At 42.9% G+C, this 23,573-nt stretch overlaps 1 protein-coding gene across 1 annotated transcript in view; it reads left to right on the top strand.

The window, feature by feature from the left end:
* The window catches only part of MAPKAP1 (MAPK associated protein 1), a 221,129-nt gene that overhangs the window by 195,114 nt on the left and 2,442 nt on the right, over window positions 1–23,573 (top strand). Inside the window, 1 exon segment of the mRNA XM_020289475.2 lies at window positions 19,991–20,088. Within this exon segment, the coding sequence (XP_020145064.2) occupies window positions 19,991–20,088 (98 nt within the window).

Genomic DNA, 23,573 nt, shown 5'->3' with positions numbered 1-23,573 from the left:
CAGGGGTTTCTTCCTCTTTCACTCTGGCTCTAGAGATCTAGAAACTGTGGCACTTTCCTGAGGCTCTCTACCCCAGTAAACCTCTTCTTAAGTCCCTGTTCCCTATAGCAGAGCTTTTCAAACCGTGTTCCTCAGTGCTCTAGGGACCTCAGGGGCATAGGTGTCAGGCATGATTGGGCATAAGGCCTCCCCCTTAACCAAAGGAACTAGTTTTTCCTATTTAGGGATTCTGCATTTAAAAAGTCAACTGATAAAAGGATTTTGCTGCTTTAAAAAAAAAAAAAAAGATTTGAAAGTTAACAGGCTTACAGAATAAAATTCAGACTCCTCCGCATAGTCTTTGCAAACATTGACAACCAGCTGACCTCTCTGGCCTCATAGCTCATAATTTCCCATCTCAAATTTGGGCTGTGGTCCCCGTGAACTACTTGTACACAATGCATTTTGTGCTTCTGCAGTTCCCACTGCTGGAATATGCCTACGACCCTAACCCTTCCTCTAACTTTTGGATGTTTCACCTCCCCTAACACAGCCCACTCATTTTTCAAGATCCACCTCCAATGTCAGCCTCTCTCTCTGTTAACTTTGCCCCCAGAAGTTTGTACATAGGTCTAGTATAACACCTTTGTGCTGTATTTATTAATATCTATGTGAGGTCTGCCCCTGTCTTCCATCCCCATCTCCATACCAAGCTGATTGACCCGGGGACTGGCTTCTGCATCCTCAGTCCCTAGCAGAGTGCCTACAGAGTTGTCCTCAGTGGTTTGTTGACTTGAAATTGAACACTAGAGGCTAGAATTTAGAAACCAAAAGTTATACAACATAATTTATGTTGTAAAGTGCCCAAACAAAGATGTATTAAATGAATCAGCTTGATGCTATGTGTTTTATGATTTCCAGTATCTTCATCAAATTAATTCAGTGACTCAATCTAAAAAGTTCATCCTCAGACCACAGAATTAATCTATGGGGCGTCTTCCTCTTCTTTCTTCCTTTTTTTTTAAAAAGGATTAATGGTAACCCTTTTTATCTTTTGTGTCTGTTGAACCTTAGAAAAAAGTTATTTTAACATCACTAAAGAAATGAAAGTCACTATATTTCATAAGTTTAGCCTGTGATTTTTATCAGCATAGTGATGTATGTTTGTAGCTGAGTTTACATCAAAAATTATTCTTGGGGCCTTCTTGAATGAATTATGGCAAAGAAAGAGAGTCTAAAAGTAGATAAGGTTTTTGATTTCTGCAATATATTTCCTTTTTCATGTTTTTATCTCCGTAACACAAGTGTCTTGCTGAAGACTGGAACGTGTGACCAACTGGAATAATTTAGTTGTGAAAACAGAGCAGACGTGTTATTAAACAGCCTTCTTTACAAAAAGGCATTAAGTGTTGGGAGGATAATGAAGTTGTCCCCAGTCTTACTTGAGATGTGTTTGTCAGAATTTTGAACAGAAATGATTTTTAAAACCTTTGAATATGGCCAGTTTGCAGTGTTTATTGAGAAAGCCGCTGTCAAACCATTAATTTGGTCGTCATAAGGAACACAACTCAAGTTTAATTGATGCCATATCCAAAAAGTGTATGAATAGCTGACTTGGCAAAGGGACCGAGCATTTGAACGGCTGCAGTGAAACACATAATTACACTTATTGTGGGATGGGAAAGACACAGGCTCTGAAGCCATGCTTCATAAATAGCGGTTCTGTGGCTCTCTTTCCTTTACCCTCGACTTCTCCCTCTTAGGCCAGGTTCTCAGAGGGAAGATTTATTGCTCTGTCCCTGTGAGTGCTTAAGGACCTGGAACTTAATGACTAAATAGATACATGCCTTAAAAAAATTGTACATATAAATATGGGCTCCTTAAAAGAGTTAGTTGAAAAAAATCTGTGTCATCATAAGCCCTGAGATATAAGAATAAATTCTGCCCTTTTAGATTGAAGGGAAAAAAATCATGCTGCCATTATAATTATTCAATTCAGTGATTTCTCAGTCAGATTTTGCTACTTCTTAGGATATCTTTTGCTATTTTGAAAGATGTCATAAACCTCTAAAAGATGAATTAATATTCACTTTAACTGATCAAGGATGTTACAGCACATAGGAGAGGATAATGTTTCCATATCACAAACTGCCATGTTTAAATATCTTATAGAAATTAATTTTCCATTCTTATACAGGTCTAGACACAGACTTTGAATGCCATGGGCTCTCTTTTTAAGTACTAACCTTAAATTCCTACACTGAAACAAAAGGAAGGGACCTTTGTGTGAAACTGGTACCCATCAGAGATTCCCGGGGCTATTGTTGAGTACCAGCTTCAACCATGCCAGGTCTGGTTTCATCATAAGAAGGTTATGCACATTTAGAGTCTTTAAAGGAAGCAGCCTATCATTAAGAAATCAGATTTAAACCTTAATAAAGTAGCTGTCATCTTTATAGCTGAAAAGAGCTCTGTATCCCAATTAAGTATATATCATATAAAATCTTAAGGAAGCAACATAATAGAGGTAACCTGATTAAGTTCTTTTGCAATAGTATAATTTAAAGGAAATCTGATTCTGTTGATGATGGTTATGTTGAGGGAGTTTTTGTTTTGTTTTGTTTTGTTTTTTATCCAAAACACTGTTTTGATACAAGATATGAACTCTTTGGGTTTAAGAGTTAACCACAGCTGTAGAAGACTGTTAAACCCTCATTACTAGATCCTGCTGAATATTTGAGATGAGACTCAGTTAAGGCTATGAGTTAAATTAGCTGGGCTTATTGGTGACCTCCCGCTTAAATGAATCTTTCTTTTCATAAGTACTTGACAAGATCTGTAAAGTAGTGTATTTAATTTACTAATTAAATTAAAGCTACTGAATAATGATTTGTCCACATTGATTTAGCTTAAATAGAAAAGATCAGCATTGTTGTGATCTTCAGCAACCTTAATGGCCAAGCCAGTTAGACACAAAGGCCTCTTGTGTTTTATAGGTCAGAAGTACGTAGGTAAGCCCAGGCTGTAATTGAATTGCCTGCACTGCACCCTGCAGTCGCAGATTTCCTTTGCCTTCCTGTTCCATTGTTGCACTGGGGCTTAAGAGAATGTTAACGCGGTAATAGGCACAGGGCCTTCCCCATTATACGTCTTGCTATCGAGCGGTTCTGCATGACTAGTTAAAGAAGATGGCAAGAAGATTAATGAAAGCAAGGCTAATACAGAAGGGGGTACTTTTGCAAGACTTCTACTGAGGAGATATTAGAGCTGAACCAGAGCTTGGCTTTTTCTTTATCCTGTGACCTTTGAACCTGCCTTACTGTTGAGAGCTGCCAGGGAAGTCGACATTTTGATTGATGTTGGTACACGAGTCAGTCTTTCCCATTGAATTCCACATCTGCACGAAAATAGCTTTTCCAGCAGAATTCATACTGGCTAGAAGTGATAGCCAAATTGATGGCTGAAATGCTTTTATGTAGTTTTCATTTAAACCTAAAGGTATTTGATGGTTTAATTCAGTATCCAGTTTTCATGGATTATATGTATTCACTTATATGTTCTTAATGGGTTCATCAACCCATAGTGAAAGACCAATATTAAGAATGTTCATAGGTTTGCAAACTGAGTTCCAAGCAGGCTTTATGGGGGAGTAAAAGCAGTCATGAAACAAATCCTTCACTATCCTTAGAAAAGAAAAATCAATCTGAAGGCCCAGGGAAACTGACTTAGAGGTTTGTATAAATAAAGCAAAGGGCCTGGTTGTTTTTGGAAAGCTGTAGGTAGGAAAGTCTGAAATCTTTCCTCTGTACCCCAACTGAGCCCCACCTCAGAGGCTGTCTTGACTCACCCAGATGCTGGGATCCCTGAACTTGTCCTTGGGACACTAGCATTCCATCTGAAAGGGATTGTCATGGGCTACTTATAATACAGCCCTGTGCAGATACAAATCTCTTCATGTGTTCTCACTAATTCTGTTACCTTGTTTGTGGAGCTGCAGGCCTCACATGCGTGTGTGGTTGTGTGTATCTGAATGAGCCAGTATATGTATCCTCACCTCCTCTCCCAACAAAGGAGAGCAGGGAGAATGGCAGAAGGATCCCATTTGTTACTAAAATCAACCTGGGCATACCCCAACCTATACATTGAATCCTCTGACACCCCTCCCCTCTCCTCCCCCCCCCATTTCTCTTCTCCCTATTTGACAAGGGTAGTTCTAGCAGAGAACACACACACACATTATCTCTCTCCTCTATCTCTCTCTCTCTCTCTCTCTCTCTCTCTCTCTCTCTCTCTCTCTCTCTCCCCCTCTCCCTCTCCCTCTCCCTCTCCCTCTCCCTCTCCCTCTCCCTCTCCCTCTCCCTCTCCTTCTCCCTCTCCCTCTCTCCCTCCCAATCTCTCCCCCCACCCCCAATGGATAGGTATTCTAGTTGCTAAAGGAGGAGGTACCCAGGAATTTGTTCACATTCTTTAGATGCTCTCAAGAATGTGTGAAGGAGGAATGAGGGCATTAGCCAGTGCTGGATGAAAAAGCTACAGCCCCAAGGTGAACAGGTGGATACCTATGGCCATGGTGGCATACTGTAGGCCCCAATAGGTAAGGCACCTGCATTTATGCTCCAGTAGACCTGCAGCACAGGAGGACTACAGCCCCTCCTCAGCCTCTGTCAATTCCCAGGAGGTCTGGGCACTCTAAACATTAGGTGAGCAAGCTATGTTTTGTTTTTATTCTCTGACAGGGACTTATTTCATAAGTTCCAGATCAAATACGGTAAGTACTGCCTGATTACAGAACACAACGGACTCTAACATATTAAATGCCCCAGTTATTGAATTGCCTTTTCATAAGAGTCCTCTGGAGCACAATCAGGAGCAGGCAGTGCCTCATCCTTTTAACAGATATGTTTCCTAGCCCTATTAAAAGGGGTCTTCATCTATCCTGTCAAAGGGAGTCTGCTGGGGTTTTTTAGTTTAATTACACTATCCAATTAAAACTCCTTGCTGCATTTGGATGCGCCTCTCCTTGGGCCTGAGTGGATATGACATTTACAAGGCTCGCCTTTCAAGCAGACAATAGTGTGATTGATGAGGTGCACATTCAGTGAAGGAGGCGAGTGCCTGTGGAAGTGCTGCTTAGTGCATTTTGATTTATTTATCATCTCCTTCCAAAACAAGGGAGCTGACGGGGAGATGGGTTTAGGCAACCAGGGGGGACCACCTCAATTTTTCCAAGTGTGTGGGAGGAAAGACCTGGAGTGTGTCACAGGATAAAGGTGGAGAAAAACTATAAGCATAGGGCCAGCTTGCGTCGTCTACTGTCAGATTCCGTTCTTAGTTTCTCTGACCCAGTCTGGTTTCCAGTAACCTCAAACTACAATCTGCTGTTAATAGGCCATCACTGTTTCAGGGAACAGTTTGCTGGGGCTGGATAGCATTGGTCCCTGAGAACTCAGCCAACCCAGCATGCAAGCCAGTTGACTGACCTGGTCATCATTTGCTGGCATCTGACTTTACACTAGGTATGCCAATTGATGCTCCCAGCTGCATCCTCCAGAAATCCAGCAGCTTCTGTCCAGAATAGTCAGTACTTGACTCTTTCTCTCACCCTGCCTAGCCACGTTGTGTAGTTATTTATCTCTTGCTTACTTTTTTATTTTATTTTTTAGAGACAGGGTCTCGCTGTGTCACCCAGGCTACAGGGCAGTGGCACGATCATAGCTCATTGCAACCTTGAACTCCTGGGCTCAAGCTATCCTCCCACCTCAGCCTCCCAAAGTGCTGGAACAACAGGCTTGAGCCACTGCACCTGGCCTATGTTGAGCATTTAAAAGTGCTTCTAGGCCAGGCACAGTGGCTCACGCCTGTAATCCTAACATGTTGGGAGGCCAAGGTGGGAGGATCACCTGAGGTCAGGAGTTTGAGACCAGCCTGAGCAAGAGTGGGACCATCTCTGGACCATCTCTACTAAAAAGAGAAAAAGAATTGACTGGGCGCAGTGGTTCATGTCTGTAGTCCCAGCTACTCTGGAGGCTGAGGTGGGAGGATCACTTGAGCCCAGGAGTTGGAGGCTGCATTGAGCCATGATGGTAGCACTGCACTCTAGCTGGGGTGACAGAGTGAGACTCTGTCTCTAAATAAATAAATAAATAAATAAGCAAGCAAACAAAGCATGAGACTTTGTCTCAAAATAAATAAATAAATGAACAAACAAACAACTAAGCTAGCTTGCTTCTAGAATTTGGAATCAGCCAAGAGCAAAAGTGGCTCTTCAACAAAGAGAGACAGAGGCACAGTGGAGAAGTTCTCAAGGTTGTAGAGACAAGGCAAACCTCACTTCCTGCTCTCAAACTGCTATTGCTGTTTACCCTCAGCAAACAATAGATGTGACCAATGTGCTTGTCTCTGTAGCTCCTAGGAAAAAGGTGTTGCGATACATTGGTCTCTGAAAGGGTCAACACTGTGAATTTAGGAGTCAGGATATTCTACTCTGAACCCCATACAGCTGATAAAAAGAAGACACTTGCCATATTTATTATCAGGTATTATAGTTGCTCTTGGGGGCCACTAGGGGCACATTTACGTAATGTGTAAGAATGCCTGTGTTTGTGAGGAAAAGTGGCTGGTGCTGGGATACTCAGTGAGTTTTCTTACACTCTCTGTCAACTTCCTTCATTTTTCCCTAGGACTTATTAATAAACAAGGAATTTGCTTGTGTTGATTAGAATATTGATATTTGTTAGAGTGGAAAACATTTTGGGGGTATCAACTTTTTTTCCTCCTGGGAGAACCCTTGCTCTTGCTATTAAGTTTTCACATAATTGTTAACTTGGGCCTTATGGACCTATAATAACAAAACAATTATCTAGGTATAATGAAAAATTTGCATACATTTGCATTTTCCTAGATTTTGATTACCATTTCTTCAAATTCATTCTTTCTTGATTTTAACATTAGTAGAGATCCTAATTGAGAAAAGGGTAAGGGCCTGTTCCCTACTGAAAAACTCTGTGTGAAAGATTTCTCAGCTGGATAAATGATGGGGAAAATCTGTTTTCCCTTGCCTCCTGCCAAGCTCCAAATTGTGTTTTCATAATAAATAAATGGAGCGCTTAGATTTTAAGTTATTCTCATAGACATGGAAAAAGTAAGCTACACTTTCATTAAAATCAAGGTATACTGCTTACAAGACTTCCATATGTAACTTCCAAGACAGGATAGCTACTATAAGCTTATCCTTTTTATCACAAATGGCTAGAAAACTGGACAAAATATAAGAAACTGTTTTCAGACATTGGAAGACAGGTAGTACAGGACTATGATTCCTGAGAGAAATGAAACAAAGGAGAGGATATTGACCATCACCTCGGGTTTCCCAAGGAGGGAGAACCCAAGGAAAGTATAACAGTCTCACTAAGCTGGAAAACAGAGATGAGTGTAAGCTGAAATTTACAGAACAGAGTATGCATAGGAGGGAGCTACACTGAGGAGGAGCTCTAGAAAGAGCCCCTTGAATCTTTGACTGTATACAAAATTATGTATGCCCGTGGTGGGCCTTGCAAGGCTGATCAAAGAACATCTGCTGGGGAGTTGTAAACTAGAGTTCTGGCCAACCAGAGTAGAGTATTCAGGGCATTTAATCGTGATTACAGAAAGGCCATACCTTGGAAGTAGGACTAAACTAGCCATAGATTAAAGACTGCTCTAGTCCTTGCCAAACAAAGCCTTAAAAGGAATCTTGGGCCAGGCTTGGTGACTCACACCTGTAATCCTAACACTATGAGAGGCCGAGGTGGGAAGATCACTCAAGGTCAGGAGTTCGAAACCAGCCTGAGCATGAGCGAGACCCCGTCTTTACTAAAAATAGAAAGAAAGTAATTGACCAACTAAAAATATGTAGAAAAAATTAGCCAGGCATGATGGTACATGCCTGTAGTCCCAGCTACTCAGGAGGCTGATGCAGAAGGGTCGCTTGAGCCCAGGAGTTTGAGGTTGCTGTGAGCTAGGCTGATGTCATGGCACTCTAGTCCAGGCAACAGAGTGAGACTCTGTCTCAAAAAAAAAAAAAAAAAAAAAAGGAATCTTGAAAGGATCAGACTCATCCACAAGTAAATTAACTGCCTGTCAGAACAAAGCCCAGTACTCTGTAAAGGACAATAATATAATGGACACACCCCACAATGTACATTTATAATGTCCAGTATTCAATCAAAAATTACTAGACATGTGAAGAAGCAGGAAAATGTGTTCTATAACCAGGAGAAAAATCAGTCAATAAAAATGGAGCCAGACGTTGCAGGGATGATAGAATTAACAGACAAATGCTTTAAAAATAGCTATGATAAAAATTCAAACAGTAAAAAAAAAAAAAAAAATAGCTATGATAACTATATTAAAGACTTAAACGAAAGAAAGAACTCAAAAAGAAGAGAAATGAAAACTATTAAAAAAGAACCAAATGAAAATTCTAGAGCTGAGAAATAAAATACGAGAATCAAAAAATTCATTAATGGGAGTAGTTAAGAAGATGAAAAATATCAGAGTATTAGTTATCTATTGCCACATAACAGATTGCCCCAAAATTTAGTGGCTTAAAACATTTATTATCTTACAATTTGGTAGGTCACAAATCCAGCACAGCTTAGCCGGGTCCACGGGCTCAGGGTCTCTCATAAGGGTATAATCAATGTCAGCTGGGGCCACAGTCATCTCAAGGTTCAGTTGGGACATAATCTCCTTCCAAGTTCATTGAATGGTTGTTGACAGAGTTCAGTTCCTTGGGAATGGCCTCAAATTCTCCAAAGGGAAGCTTATAAGATGAAGATGGCTTCATCAAAATAAGTAAGAGCAAGAGAGTACTGGCAAGGAATAAGTCACTGTCTTCTATATCTAATCTCAGACGTGACGTCCCAACACTTTTGCTGTATTATTTATTTATTAGAAGCAAGCCACTAGGTCCAGCCCACAAACAAGGGCATTACACAATAGCATGAAAAGCAGGAGGTGGGATCATGGGAAGCCATTTCAGAATCTAGCTACCACAATCAGTGAACTGTAAGATAGAACAATAAAAATTATTCAAACTGTAGTACACAGAGGAAAAATAGATGAAAAGAATAGAGCCTGTGGAATAATATCAAGTGTTCTACCATATATGTAATTTCAGCCTCAGGGATGGAGGATTTGATTCCAGATTTGATTTAAAATATAAAATCACCAATCTTGGAAACCCAATGAAGGCTAAGCAGGAAAAACATAAAGAAAACCACATCAAGGTACATCATAATCAAATTGCTGAGAACCAATGACAAAGAGAAAAATCTTAAAAACAGCCAAAGAAAGAAGACATGTTACATAGAAGAACCAAGATAGGAATGATTGCTGACTTCTCATCAGAAATAATGCAGTCAACAAAATAATAGAACAACATCTCTAAAGTGCTAAAAAAATAAAATCTGTCAACCTAGAATCCTATATTCAGTGAAAATATGCTTCAGAAATTAAGGTGAAATAAAGGTATTTCAGAAAGTCAAAAGACAGAAGAATTTGTCACCACTGAACTTTTACTACAAAAAGTGTCAAAGGCTAGAGGGGAAAAATACCAGATGGAAACTCGTATCTATACAAATTAAGAGCACTCAGGATGTCACTGTTACCAACTATATGGAATCAACCCAGAAAAAGGAAATAAATAAGAGAGACCTCTCTGAGCGGGAATTGGCAAGCTATGGCCCACAGGCCAAATCTGTCCCCCCACCTGGGTGTGAGGCCTGTGAGACGAGAACAGTTTTTATGGGTGAACATTTGCAGTTGATGTAATGAGAGGAAACACTTATTTTGGATCCCATTTAAGTGAAATATTACCCCCACACACACTAAAGAAAAAAATCTATTTTTCTCATTAGTAGACCTGTGTTACCCCAAAAATGTACTTATTATATTTTGAATTTTGTCAATAAAATACCCAGACTTTTTGTAGCTCTTCCTGTATAAACATCTACAAAATATCCTTAATTTTATCTTTTGGCCCACCAAACTTAAAATATTTAACTGTCTGGCACTTTACAGAAAAATGTGCTTGTCTTAGAGTGTAGAGGTAAAAAGGGAAACAAAGGAAACCTCGCCCGTCAGGCAGTGGTCCAGGCACTTTATATGCATCACTTAATTCTTGCAACAACTCTGTAAGGCTTGTCTACGTTTATTATATAATTCTAAGACTGTTGGATTTTATCCTAGGAATATTTAATCCTGACAACTCTGAGGCAGATATTGTTCCTATTTTATGAGTAAACTGGGGCTCCAAAAAGTTATACTATTTGTCCACAGTTGTAGATAAATGGTAACAGAGGAACATATTCTTCTGCCACTGACACAAAGCCAAGGCCCTTAAACATCTGTGCTTTCTTGGTGGAAGAATATCCCTACCCCCAGCTCCATCTATAAAGTCTTATTTTTTAACAAATTTCAACCATGATTGGTTATCTGGCTTCTCTTCCTAAAAGCTATTAAATGCAAGAGGGAAGAAAGAGACTGAACATAAATAATAAAGACAGTGTGGGAAGTGAAAGCTGACAAGAGTTGACCAAAACTGAAACAAAACAAAAACTATTAAAAAGCACTCCAAGAACTCAGTTAGCATTACAGTATGGAACAGTTTTTGTGGCAAGACACAGGGCTTTTTGTATCCCTGAGGATATCATGATGTTCCGTACTTACATACGTGAACATGATAAAACAGTAATTTCTTTTCCTTATACTCTAATAAAGGAGGAAGGTGTGTGATACAGAATTTTAATGCTTAAAATGGAAAAAGGCTTTTTGCACAAAGGTTACCCTGGCTCTTCACTCCAATGACTCTGGATAGATGAGGTTTCATTTGTTGTGATTTAGCCTCTCACAGAGTACTTGCAAACTCAAGCTTGTCACAGACAGAAGTCCCTCCAAGGAGGAAATTTCCAAATACAGAACTTATTTCTTATCTACTTCTCTAAAAGCTGAAGAATAAAACTCAGCCAATACTTGGTTATCAAAATGCCATGCAGTATCTTGTTAGAACAGCTTACACAGGAATTGAAACATCAAAAGGCCCCCATAATCCATTGTTCTTAATTTATTTTCTGAAGTACACATAAACATTTCTGCTGCATATAGAAGTAGAATATCTGTCTCAAGGAAAAGCACATCTATTTGAGTTGCAAGCTGAACTAGCCATTTATTTCATGGAACATTCATTATTACTTGAAAGAACAACTGACAGACTATGGTTATTCAGACTTGAGTATTGTGAAGTGAGCCTACCACTTCAGGTAAAACAAGTGACAGTATTTAATGCCAGTGATGAAATTCAAGCTTTCAAATGAAAATGAGGATTTTGGAAAACTTGTATCCATCACTATGAGTTCGGCTTCTCATTGCTTAAAGACTTTTCTAATAAGATCAGTGGCGATATTAATGAATGTGATTTTTTTGATATCACATAGTGAAATATGTCAACATTTGGAAGATCTGCATAACTTGGTGAACCAGTATTTTCCAGACTGTTGCACAATGTTACAAAATCCGGCAAGGGGAAAAATTCAAATGTAAGACAGACCAATAGATTTTATTGTAACAGAGTACAAAAAGTTTATTAATGTGATTTCTATTCCATACTGCAACTAATCTTTAAGAAATAACCATTTATCAAGTTTGGTGTAGTATCAAAGAATAATATTTACAAAGAAGAATATTAAAATATGCGTCCCCTTTCTAAAAATATATCTGTCTGAGGCCAAAACAAATATATCACAACATATCAAATGCAGAAGCAGATAGGATAATCCAGCTGTTTTCTGTTAAACCAATTACTAAAGAGATTTTTTAAATATAAAATAATGCCACTCTTATTAAAGTTTTTTAATTTGGGAAATATAAGTGTTTTTCCATTTAACAACATGTTTATGTTAATTTGTAATGGATTTATTTTTAATGAATTAATAGATAATTTTAACTTCTAACACAATAAATATTGGCAGGTATAATCCATATAAGCATAAGTTTGGTTTTTTTTGTTTTCAAGACAGAGTCTTGCTCTGTTGCCCAGGCTAGTTTGCCAAGGCGTCAGCCTAGCTCATAGCAACCTCAAACTCCTGGGCTCAAGCGATCCTCCTGCCTCAGCCTCCCAAATAGTTGGGACTACAGGCACAGCCACCACACCTGGCTAATTTTCTTTATTTTAAGTAGAGACAGGGTCTTGCTCTTGTTCAGTCTGGTCTCAAACTGCTTAACTCAAGTGATCCTCCTGCCTTGGCCTCCCTGATTGCTAAGATTACAGGCATGAGCCATCATCCCCAGCCTAAGCATAAGCTTTTTGGGCTCTTCAATAATGTTTAAGAGTATAGAACTGATGATCTAGGGTCTTGAAAATCATCTTGAAAAGCTTGGACTTTATTCTAAGGATGATAGGAAAAGAGTTTGTTTGTTTGTTTGTTTGTTTGTTTGTTTGTTTTAGAGGGGGTGACATGTCCAGGTGTAAAACTTTAAGGATGGCTCTTGTGGGTAGATGTTTGGACCTGAAGAAGACATGATCAAAAGTAGGAAAACCAGAGAGGAGGCAATAGGTGGTCATGACCTGGGTTTGGACACAGGATAGAGAAGGATGGAAGATAAGCATTTGAAATCTAGAGGACCAAATGCCTGGAAGTTGACTTGGTACATGGTGAGGCCTCCATGTGCACTAACACTTGATTTAAGGGGAGATGTTCACATGAGTTCTGGACATGCTGCACTGGGAGCCATGGGACGATGGCAGTAGTACCCACTGGTTGGCTCTGAAACTCTGGAGGAAGGTCTAGGCCAAATGGCTGCTTCAGAATCATCAATGTTTGAGTAGCAATTAAAACTCAAGGGCAAGGCCGGGCTCGGTGGCTCACACCTGTAATCCTAGCACTCTGGGAGGCCGAGGCGGGCGGATTGCTCAAGGTCAGGAGTTCGAAACTAGCCTGAACAAGAGCGAGACCCCGTCTCTACTATAAATAGAAAGAAATTAATTGGCCAACTAATATATATAGAAAAAATGAGCCGGGCATGGTGGTGCATGCCTGTAGTCCCAGCTACTCGGGAGGCTGAGGCAGGAGGATTGCTTGAGCCCAAGGAGTTTGAGGTTGCTGTGAGCTAGGCTGACGCCACGGCACTCACTCTAGCCTAGCCAACAAAGAGAGACTCTGTCTCAAAAAAAAAAAAAAAAAAAACTCAAGGGCAAACCTGACACAGGAGAAATGTAGAGTTAGAAGAGATGAGGATCAAGGATAGAACACTGCAGAGGACTGTCGTTCAAGGGACAGGTGGAAGTTAAGAAGTTCACAAAGGAAAAATGAGGAACAATTGACTGGAGCAGTGGACTGAAGAGCCATGTGGCTGTGGCTCCATGGAAACCCAGGAAAGAGAGGACTTGAAGAAGTAGTGTGGAATACAGCTGAGAAGTCGCTACTGGATCTCTCAGCATTGAGGGCGTAGTGACCTTAGCAAGAATGTTTTCAATAAATTAGAGGAAGGAGGGAAATCACATTGCCATGGGAGTTCTTATAATTAGAGACTTAATTATGTTTATAGGAAGGAGCCAAAGAGAGAGTGTGTGAGTTTGAGAGATGCAGGCAGAAGCGTAAGTAGGTCAGACACAGCCCCTGCTCCAGAGGTCAGAGAGCTCATTGCAGTTCCCCAGACCTCTGCCACTGTCTGGGTGCTCAGGAAGGAGCCCCGCCTTTTGCCAGTTGAACTGAACTGAAGCTCCCTGCAGGCAGTCAGAACTGCTCCTTACAGTAGAGACCCAACCTGGAGGAGGTTTTCAGACCAGAGACCAGAGAATCCCAGTCCAGCCTTTCCTACTGGGACCTACAGAGAAGTATGGCTTTGCCTAAGAAAATGGTGTGTTCCCATCAGTTTCCCCCAAGAAATCCAATCCCTCTTCCAAGTCAGAATGACCAGAAAAGATCAAACCCTGGAAACCCGGGTTTTAAAAAATACCCATGCCTAATGTAAAGGAATTGAGAAAGAATCCAAATCCTTCAAGATGTTCTTCATAACCTTATTATTTATAATACTGGCAATTTTATAAGTAACCCAACAGAGAGGTAGAAGCATGAACCATAGCACACATCTACTTCTTACAACAAAATGCAGCCATTAAAAAAGATAGTTATGGAGACTACGTTACAACGGGAAAGGGGCTATGATAAAATGTTAACTTAAAAAAAAAAAAGCTCTGGCCAGGTGTAGTGGCTCACGCCTGTAATCCTAGCACTCTGGGAGGCTGAAGCAGGAGGATTGCTTGAGCTCAGGAGTTCTAGACCAGCCTAAGCAAGAGCAAGACCCCATCTTTAATAAAAATAGAAAAAATTAGCCAGACAGCATGGTGTACACCTGTAGTCCTAGCTATTTGGGAGTCTGAGGCAGAAAGATCGCTTGAGCCCAGGAGATTGAAGTTGCTGTGAGATGACACCACTGCACTCTGCCCAGGGCGGCAGAGTGAGACTCTGTCTCAAAAAAAAAACAAAAAACAAAAGAAACAAATTTTAGCATACAATCTTATTACAATTGTGTAATGTTTGTGAAAACAGGTGAAAATGACTAGGAAAGAGATCATGGATGTCATTGTAGAAGGGTGTTGGGATTGTGGGGTGGAATGTGGAGATTTTTCCTCTAAATTTTTAGTAAATTTTATAATTTTTAATTGATAAAGAAAAACTCAGATTAATTTTTTGGTTTTCTTGGCAAGTGGTGACACCTGGGTTTTAGACAAAGCTAGGCTGCAGGCTTGATTTGGATGCCCCAACTCTGAGCAGTCATTGCCTACCACAGTCAGCGCCAGCAGGCTATGCTAGAAGAGACCTGTCTTCTAATGATGCTTTCAAGTGATTTGCAATGGAAATCTAGAAGCACCTCTTTCAGCAGGGGTAGCTAAGTGCTCCTCTTTGCCTAAGTCATCCCATCTCTCGATCAGAACAGCATTTCCAGAATGGCCTTTCCCCTGACCTGGCTGAGGAATCTGTTTTATCACATAGCCTCTTGTTTTAGTTAAAATTCATAATGCAAAAGATAAATTGTAGCACAAAAGCTCAATGTCTCTACTTCTGACATTTGTGCTGCTAATTAGTTTCTATTTGGTATATTCTATTCCATCTTCTCTGTTTTACTTTGAAAAAAATACGTAAGTGTAAATACATTTTACATATCCAGATTTCCATTTCAATATTCAGAAGCAGAGGTATAGTTTCAGTGTCTGCCCTGAGCCTGTGACCTGAGCAGTGCTTAGATGCCACATTTATACCCCATTATATTGCATTTTATTCCTGGAGTGCTGTAAAAGCAAGTCTGCTCAAAGAAGGCACAATTAAAAACAAAATTTTTGAAATAATGAGCAGTTTATCTCCAGATATCAACTCTATCACAATTGTAAGAATTATTACCTCTGCCCTTGGAGCCCCTGCTCTTTGCAGGGGTGCAGGTGATACATAGGAGATGCCAGACAGATGCCGTCTCCTCCTCCTCTACAGCTGGGCAGGCCCAAGCTCTCGGAGGGCCAAAGCCTTGCCAGCCCCACAGCTGGGATGGACGACAGAGCTGGGTTTCATCCTAGGCCTAAGTCCAGGGCTCATGCTTTTCCCCTCTGCATTCAGGCTCTGTCATGCCTTAATTTCAAAACAGAATTTAACAATCCAAACAAAATAATTTGAACTAATTGGAATATTAGACTCTGCATTTTCTTTGAAATCACACTGATCATTTTTTTCTCGGCTGACATTATTGCAAAGGCAGTTTGCCCCTGTGGCTTACCGCTTCCTATGCAAACTGCCGGCTGTCTTGGAATTCTCAAGGGTAACCTGTCCACCCCTGATTCCCTGTAACACTCCAGGGCAGATGCCCTGGTAGACTAAGGTCATTTGACTCTCTCTTCCTTCCTTGCCTGAGGTAAACCTTGAGCTGCCTGGGGCTGATAAAACATCTGATAACAGACTTCTCTTACTCTGTTCTATCAGTATGGAAGTGCAGGTGATTTCTTCTTCCCAAACACCTCTGGTGAAAATTTACCATGTAGCGTAAATTACTCATGTTTATTAACAGATTCATTTCCAGCAAGAGGTCAGTGAACTTGTTACATATGAATATATAGATTTTAGGATGGGTAAAATTATACAAGTGTGAATTCTGATTATTAGCTGTTATTCTATTATCAAAGAGTATCCACATCCTGCCAGTGTTGTCTTCTCTCTGGTTCTCAATGAATCTCTTTTACATCATCTCGTCTGTACCTGTCCAGCTCAAAACCACATTCACTCCTACCTGGCTGACTGCAGCAACTGGTTACGAGGGAGCCAGGGGGAATGCCTAAAACAGTTTGTCCATTTGTTTCACTGCCCTGCTTTTACAACCTACTAGTGGCCCCCATCAGCTGGTGAATCCAGGCACGTCCAGCCCTTTGTGCCTGCCTCATCTCAACTCCTGCCTGCCCACCAGGCATGGCTTGGTCTGCGTGGAGCTCCTGCAGAAACTTTTTATGTTGGTCCTTGCTGTATCCTTGCCCTGTTGCATTTTCTTTTCCACCCACTCCACCCAAACTTTACCCAGCCAACTCCTGTCCTCTAAGGTGACTCACGTGTCAGCTTCTTTGAAAAATTGTCCCTGATGCCCTTCCCCAGGCCAGCTGCCTCTACCTCAGTATCTCCACGAAAGCTTCCTGCGCTGACCTGCCTCGTAACACTCATCATGTGACTCCCAGTGTTCATTTCTCTGTCCCTTGCACTAGGCTTTGCTCCTGGCAGAGCCTGGACTGAGTAAAACAGCCTTTCTGACCACCCAGCAAGACAGGGATCCTAGAGTGAGTTGATCCCATGTCCCAGGGCCCAGCAGGGGTGAAAACATGGCTGCTGACCTGGACCTGAGCTTGCACCCCAGGGCTCTTGCTCGTAATTCAAGAGAGCAAGAAGGGGCTATCTGCCGGGGCTGTGAGACCCACCCTGCCCAGTTATTAACATCTGTACCCTGCAGTTGTTAAAATTCAAATACAAGTGCTCAAGTACTCCAGATTCTGCTCTCTGCTCTCTGTTCCCATCTCAGTGGTGTGAATCATTTCACTGGAAAGGACAAATTAGAGGCCTAGGAGAAACGGAGCAGTGCCAATCTTCTTCATTCCTGTCTGCTTCACTTGTCCTCAGTGGGCATAGACATGAGCACTGGGGACAGGCAAGGGACACACACAGCCCCCAAGCATGGCAAAATACAGGCAAAGTGAGGTATTTGGGGTCACATGGCCCAAATATGCAGCCTTTCAGCACTTGGCTTAGGATGATCTCTTTTTTGTTTTTTCACATAACTGTGTACAGATGAGCCTTCCTGAGGCTCCTAGGCCTGTGCAAACTGCTTATCACCTGAGCCATGTTAGACTAGGCTCTACCTAAAGTGTAGGAAATCTTTTTAATGGTGTCTCAGTTGCTCAGGTGAAACGTGCTCTAGCATCTTGAGGTTTTGTTTTGTCAGTGACAAGCGGGAGCAGGTGGTGTAGACAGTCCAGGAGATCACTTATCAAAGTGGTCAGTGAACCCCGAAGCTTCAGGTCTGCAAGCCTCCCTAAGACCTTCTGGTCCTTTCTACCCCCAGGCCCTGTTGTCTGTGTCCATCATGGCCAGGTGTCGGCCTCCTGGAACAGGTGTCGCTGTTTGTCCTTCATAGCCCTGTGTCCTTCATAGATGGCTCTGTTTGGTCACAGCATGGCCAACAAAGTTATCTGCATTGTTCCTCTACACTGTGATGTCCTCAGCAGGACTCTGATGTTCCAGAATGGATCCTGTGAACATAAATATATCCATACACATACTTACATACTTACACAAAGATGCATCTGTTGGTGTAAGATTCACTTCCTTATCAGAAACAAGTAATTTGTGTTAACAGAGTTAACAGTTTCCAGTCAAGAATTTGTGTTAACAGAGTTAACAGTTTCCAGTCAAGAATTCTAAGACTTTAGTACCATGATTTAGAATCAAGCTAAATTTGTCAAGTGACTGAAAGTGAGGTTTTTCAGAAATTATTAGCTAATTTTTTCAATTTAGGATTTATAGTTACAATTAGTATATCATAATGATGTTTCCAGGATAAAATACCAGTGGCTCAACTTTTCTGGCCACAAATGTACAACATATATCAGTTTATTTTTGGAGATCTGAAAAATTAGCTACTGTAAATAAAGTCACCAAGAAAATTTCTCCGGGAAAGAGGTGAACTTACAGTAATATGGGTGATATATTATTAATTAATAACTATGACCAGCGGCTGCTGCAATTAAAAGGACAACGGATGAGAAGGCTTGACAGGAAAGGAATGCTGAATTTCAGTCTCAGGCACCAAGGTCTGTCGAAACAGACTAGGGAAGGTTGTTTCTGGGCTGTTTGCAAGAGTCCTTATGTTAGAGATGTCACCAGCTTCTCCTTCGTCTAGGCAGGTTTACTGCGCACTGACTACATGTGTGTCTTGGGCAATGTCCCTTTGCTTGCCAGTAATGGAAACCAGCCTAAATAGCTAAAGGAGAAAGAAGAATTTCTTGGAAGGCCACAGGGTCTCCCAGAACCCAAGGACAGCATGTGCTGATAGGCTCAGAGTACCGAAGCCCCTCATCTTATTCTCAGTTCTTACGCCAGTTCAGACAGGCTGGCATCTATGTCTTAGCTCAGAGGAGGGAATCTGATCGACATGTCTGGCCAAAAGGACAGGAAGTACAGCCATAGCTGCAGGTGTGATAAAACAAGAAGCGGATTTCTTTGATGGGCCACACAGTGGGGCAGGTAGGCCCACGCGAGAAGGGTGCCTAGAAGCCCAGCTGTGAAACCTTGCCCAAGAAGGTGCCAGTTGAACTGAGTCACCAGGGATCAGCATGTCTGTGCCATGCAGGCCCGTGAGGGAGGACATCTCAGGCACAGGGAAGGGCCAGTGTGGAGGCCAGTGAAGGCAGGTGTGTGTGCAGCTCCACAGGTGGCCTGTGCCCCTGTGGGGGCAGTGGAGTGAGATGAGGCTAGACCAGAAACAGTGTCATTCTGAAGGGGTAGGAAGGGACGTGGAAGAATGGGGACCTAGGTCAGATTTGTATTCAGAAAATCTGACCCCTTGAGGTCAGTCTGCTTTGTGAAGTGCCAGCTTTCTGTGGTCCCCACCCTCAAACCTTTCACGGTAGAAGTGACCAGACACCTTTGGGAGCAGCTTCCAAGCAAAGTCAGGAGACCAGGATTCCCCCTCTCCAGGCAGGGCTCCGCACTCCCAGCAGGAGTCAGGGCTGTGGAGGATGCCTCCATAATAGCATTGCTATTGCCCCTTCTCCTTCCTGTTGCCCATTGATTGATTGTACACAGTTACTTTATTTTTAGGGTAATAATGTGTTAATCAGCCTTCTCCCTTAAAAATACCACCTTTTTCAGCCCGGCGCGGTGGCTCACACCTATAATCCTAGCGCTCTGGAAGGCCAAGGTGGGAGGATCCCTTCAGCCAGGAGTTCTAAACCAGCCGGAACAAGAGTGAGACCCGTCTCTACAGAAAATAGAAAAATTAACTAGGCATAGTGGCACGCACCTAAAGTCCAGCTACTCAGGAGGCTGAGGCAGGAAGGTGGTGTGAGCCCAGAAGTTTGAGATTGCATTGAGCTTGATCACGCTACTGCACTCCAGCCGGGGCAACAGAGTGAGACCCTCTCTCAAAAAACAAACAAAAACCATCCTTTTCCATGTAATTATCATCATATAAAAGTGGTTCCATAAAGCCTTCCTACTGTGGCGTCCCCCTGAGTATACTCCAGAGAGGAATGCGACCTAACTAGCCATTTGATCTTTCTTTTACTGTCCATTTTACACCCAGCCTGTGATGAGAAAATGGACTGCGCCTGCGCAGAGTGGGCTGTGCAGCCTCCGCTTGCTCTCGCTTAAACTGGAGCGATGAGGGCAGGCATTCCCCACAGGTAGCTCGCCAGAACCCCTCAGCACGGCCTTCTCTCTCTCTGCAGGTCACGCAATATTTAAACTCACGTATCTAAGCAATCATGACTATAAACACCTCTACTTTGAATCGGATGCTGCTACCGTCAATGAAATCGTGCTCAAGGTGAGTGTTCCTTCTCGACCCTGGGACCCTGGGTGGGGAGGTCCGGCTTCCACTCGCACCACTCCAGGCCAGGCTGCAGCTCCTCCTCCTCCCCAGCCGGGTCTGTCCTGCTGCCCTGCGGGAGCGCCACCCCAGGGCCGCAGCGGCCTCAGGTCGCTGCTCTGCACCTGCTTCAGCCAGAGCAGGACCCCTTCCACTTCCTCTCAGCCCCAGTAACCCTGGCTTTTCCTGTGTTCACTTTGCTCCAGCCATTGTCGGGAGCTCCTGAGGCTCCTGGAGCGGACTCTGAGGAAATTATTTTTGTTTTGAAGACACCTTAATTGTACTCAAGGTGATTTTAGCAACCTGTTCTAAACATCCCCAGCTCTGTGCTAGAGTTGCGCGTTGCCAGCCTCCGCGGCACTCACTGAGCACCGTCTGCACGCCCGGCCGGTGCTCCAGGTACCACAGTGACGGGCCCGGTCCCTGCCCCCAGGGAGGCTTTCCTCTACCAGAGGAGGTGGGCACAAAACAGAGAATCACAAAGAGACTGCCGACTGGTCTCAAAAGGGTGGAGGTGTGAGGGTACACTGGCTTGGGGTGAGGACGGGGAGGCCAGACGTGCTGAACCCTGAAGGACAAATGTGTGCCAGGTAAGGAGAGAGAGCCCATCAGACACACGGCCTGCAGAGGCGCTGGGACAGGGTGGGCTGGAGGAGCCAGGCCACGCGGGACCTTGCAGAGCGGCCTCCGGCTGAGAGCTCTGCTTGGTATGGGAGTGTCCTAGGGTCTTGTTAACTCGGAAGCTCTGGGTCAGGACCCAACAGTGTACATTTCTAAGAAGCTGCAGGTGCTGCCGAGGCTGCTGCTCTGTGCGCCACACTCTGCGTAGCCCTGGACTGGTGGTTCTCAGACTGCCGAGAAGGCTTCTGAGAAGCCTTTCATCAAGCCACATCTTACATAGATAGGTCAGACAGGAAAAACAGAACTGCTCAGGCAGAGCAGGGATTAGAACCAGAGAGGGACGCCCAACCCTAAGGCATGTGACCCTGGCTAGTCACATCACCTTTCTAGGCCTCAGTTTACCCCCCCTTGTGAAGTGGGGATCATGGTACCTATGTTGCTCCACCCACCAGAGGGCTGCTAGAGTGCAAGCCTAATGAGGTATGGCAAAGCTACCTAAGTTGTCTTCATCCTCTTCTCTGGAGTTGAAATCATCGAGTAATAATTCGAAAAGTAGCTAAGATATCGGAGAGGTTGCAGAGTGCAGCACCTGGGCCACGTACCGTACATGTCCCGGCACAGCGCGTCTTCACAGCTCTGTGAGGAAGGGATGCAAGATTGTTCCCAGTGCCCAGGTGAAAAGTCAGCCTTAGAAAAAAGGCAGCTTAGCCAGGATCATGACTCTGGTAAGTTGGCAGAAGCAGAACTTGACCCCAGGTTTGGCAGATTCCAGAACTTATGTTCCTGATTCCCCAGATGTGCACAGCTGTAAGAGTTGAGTGGGGGATTTCAACAAAATGGAGTTGCTTTACAGGAACATTTTGAGACAAAGTCCCTGGCTGCAAGATTTTCAAATGTAGTAGGTGACAATTAAAAGGACAAAGCTGCTGGAAGGACAGCTTGGAGCCAAGGTAGAGTAGCCTGGCCAGTTGGATGAAAGGCAGAGGGTTCACAGGCACCGTGATGGCGCCCCCTGGACTGGGGGGATGGAGGGCCTGCCCAGCAGACCTGCAGCCCGCGAGCTCAGAGCAACTTGCCAGGTCATCTCAGGACCGCACAAGCAACTTGTCTGTGCACAGTGTTCGGGGACTAGGTGAAGAAATAGTCCATTACTCCGTCAGGGCCTGGACTTTTTTTTTATAGCCAGCATTAAAATATTCAAGACTTGAGAAGGATTCTAGTAAAATTATAATCCTATGTTTGACATCAAAATAATTTTTACAACAGCAGATTGATGACAGAAACACAGGTTTATGACTTCAGTACGAGACTGTGGAAGATCAAGTGCAGAGAAATCATTTCACAGGACCAAATGTTCCCTCGAAGCAGATGGTTTTTTGCAAAATCCCTGAGGCCTGTCGCCTCCCCTAAAATGTCTATTTTTATATCAAAATATTTGTAGAAATATTGCATCATGCACGAGACTCCAGGAGAGTAGCATGCCCCAGCCTGATTTACTCTGAGTGCTGATGATCGTGATCCTGCTGGGAGGTTACATTTCACTTTGCCTATCTCTGGTATTGCTTTTTAGGCAGACTCTTGCTCTGTCACCCTGGGTAGAGTGCAGTGGCATCATTGTATCTCACTGCAACCTCATCCTCCTGGGCTCAAGCAATCCTCCTGCCTCAGCCTCCAAGTAGCTGGGACTACAGGCGCACACCACCACACCCGGCTAGTTGTTTTTTGGGTTTTTTCCCCCTGTATTTATAGTAGAGACAGGGTCTTGCTTTTTACTCAAGCTGGTCTGAAACTCAAGCGGTCCTCCTGTCTTGGCCTCCCAGAGTGCTATAATTATAGGCGTGAGCCACCGTGGCTGGCCCTATCTCTGACTTTTATAGCAATTTAAATACCTAGGTTTGTCCATCGTGCCCGTAGTGTTGTGAATGTGTCTTTGTGAGCTTTGCACCAGCACCAAGCGACTGAGGCCCCAGCCTCAAGTCATGGAGTTTGGCAGAAATGTTGATATCAAAGGCTCTTCAGAGGTCAGTCTTAGACTCAAATAATATATGTTGTTCTGGAATCCAGGAATTTCACATAAAATGAGAGCTTTAGAGGGAAATTCAAGGAAGGAAATATAAGAGCCAGGGGCTGGTATCAAAGAAACTCTCATGAACAGGCAACCTTCCATCAGGTTATTTTATGTTTCTTTTTCTGCTTGTAGAAATATTAATGCCTCCCATTTATTGAGCACTGAGCACATGCAAGACATTATGTACATTATCTCACTTAATCTTCCTGCGGGGTGTAGACATTATTGTCCCCATTTTATAGACGAGGAGATGGAGGCCCAAGACCACAGAGCACATAGGGGTGGAGCCTCTTCTTCATCCCGGCCCTGAGTAGTTCCAGAGCTGCCCCCTTCCTACCCGAGACGTAATTGAGCTAAGCCATGTGTGGTCCCTAATTCTTCAGGCTTTGAGATGAATCTCGGAGGAATCATCAGGCTCTTCAAATTGGGTTCTTCTCTTGATCGAGTGATGGAGGCTGTGGCTTTATTGACCATGAAAACTCCCTATATTTTTATGCCTTAAGCTGTAAAATGCATTGAAAGTGAAACACTCTATAGTGCATAAAATTGTGCAAGTTTTAAGCCACAGCATATTAACCAGCTAATGGCAGACCAAAGGGCGGTTTTATCATTTGATTATTACATTAATCTTCCATTAAAATTATCTATGTGATTATCACAAAGCACTGAAGATAATAAATTTAGGAAATAGTAGTCTTGTTAAAGATCATTTTTAAATGCTTTTGTCAAGTTATATGTGCCAAAACACACTGAA

The sequence above is a fragment of the Microcebus murinus genome, chromosome 12 (assembly GCF_040939455.1).
Source record: "Microcebus murinus isolate Inina chromosome 12, M.murinus_Inina_mat1.0, whole genome shotgun sequence".
Classification (NCBI taxonomy): domain Eukaryota; kingdom Metazoa; phylum Chordata; class Mammalia; order Primates; family Cheirogaleidae; genus Microcebus; species Microcebus murinus.
Note: the sequence above shows the minus strand (reverse complement) of the source record. Positions and strands in the feature narration are given on the sequence as shown.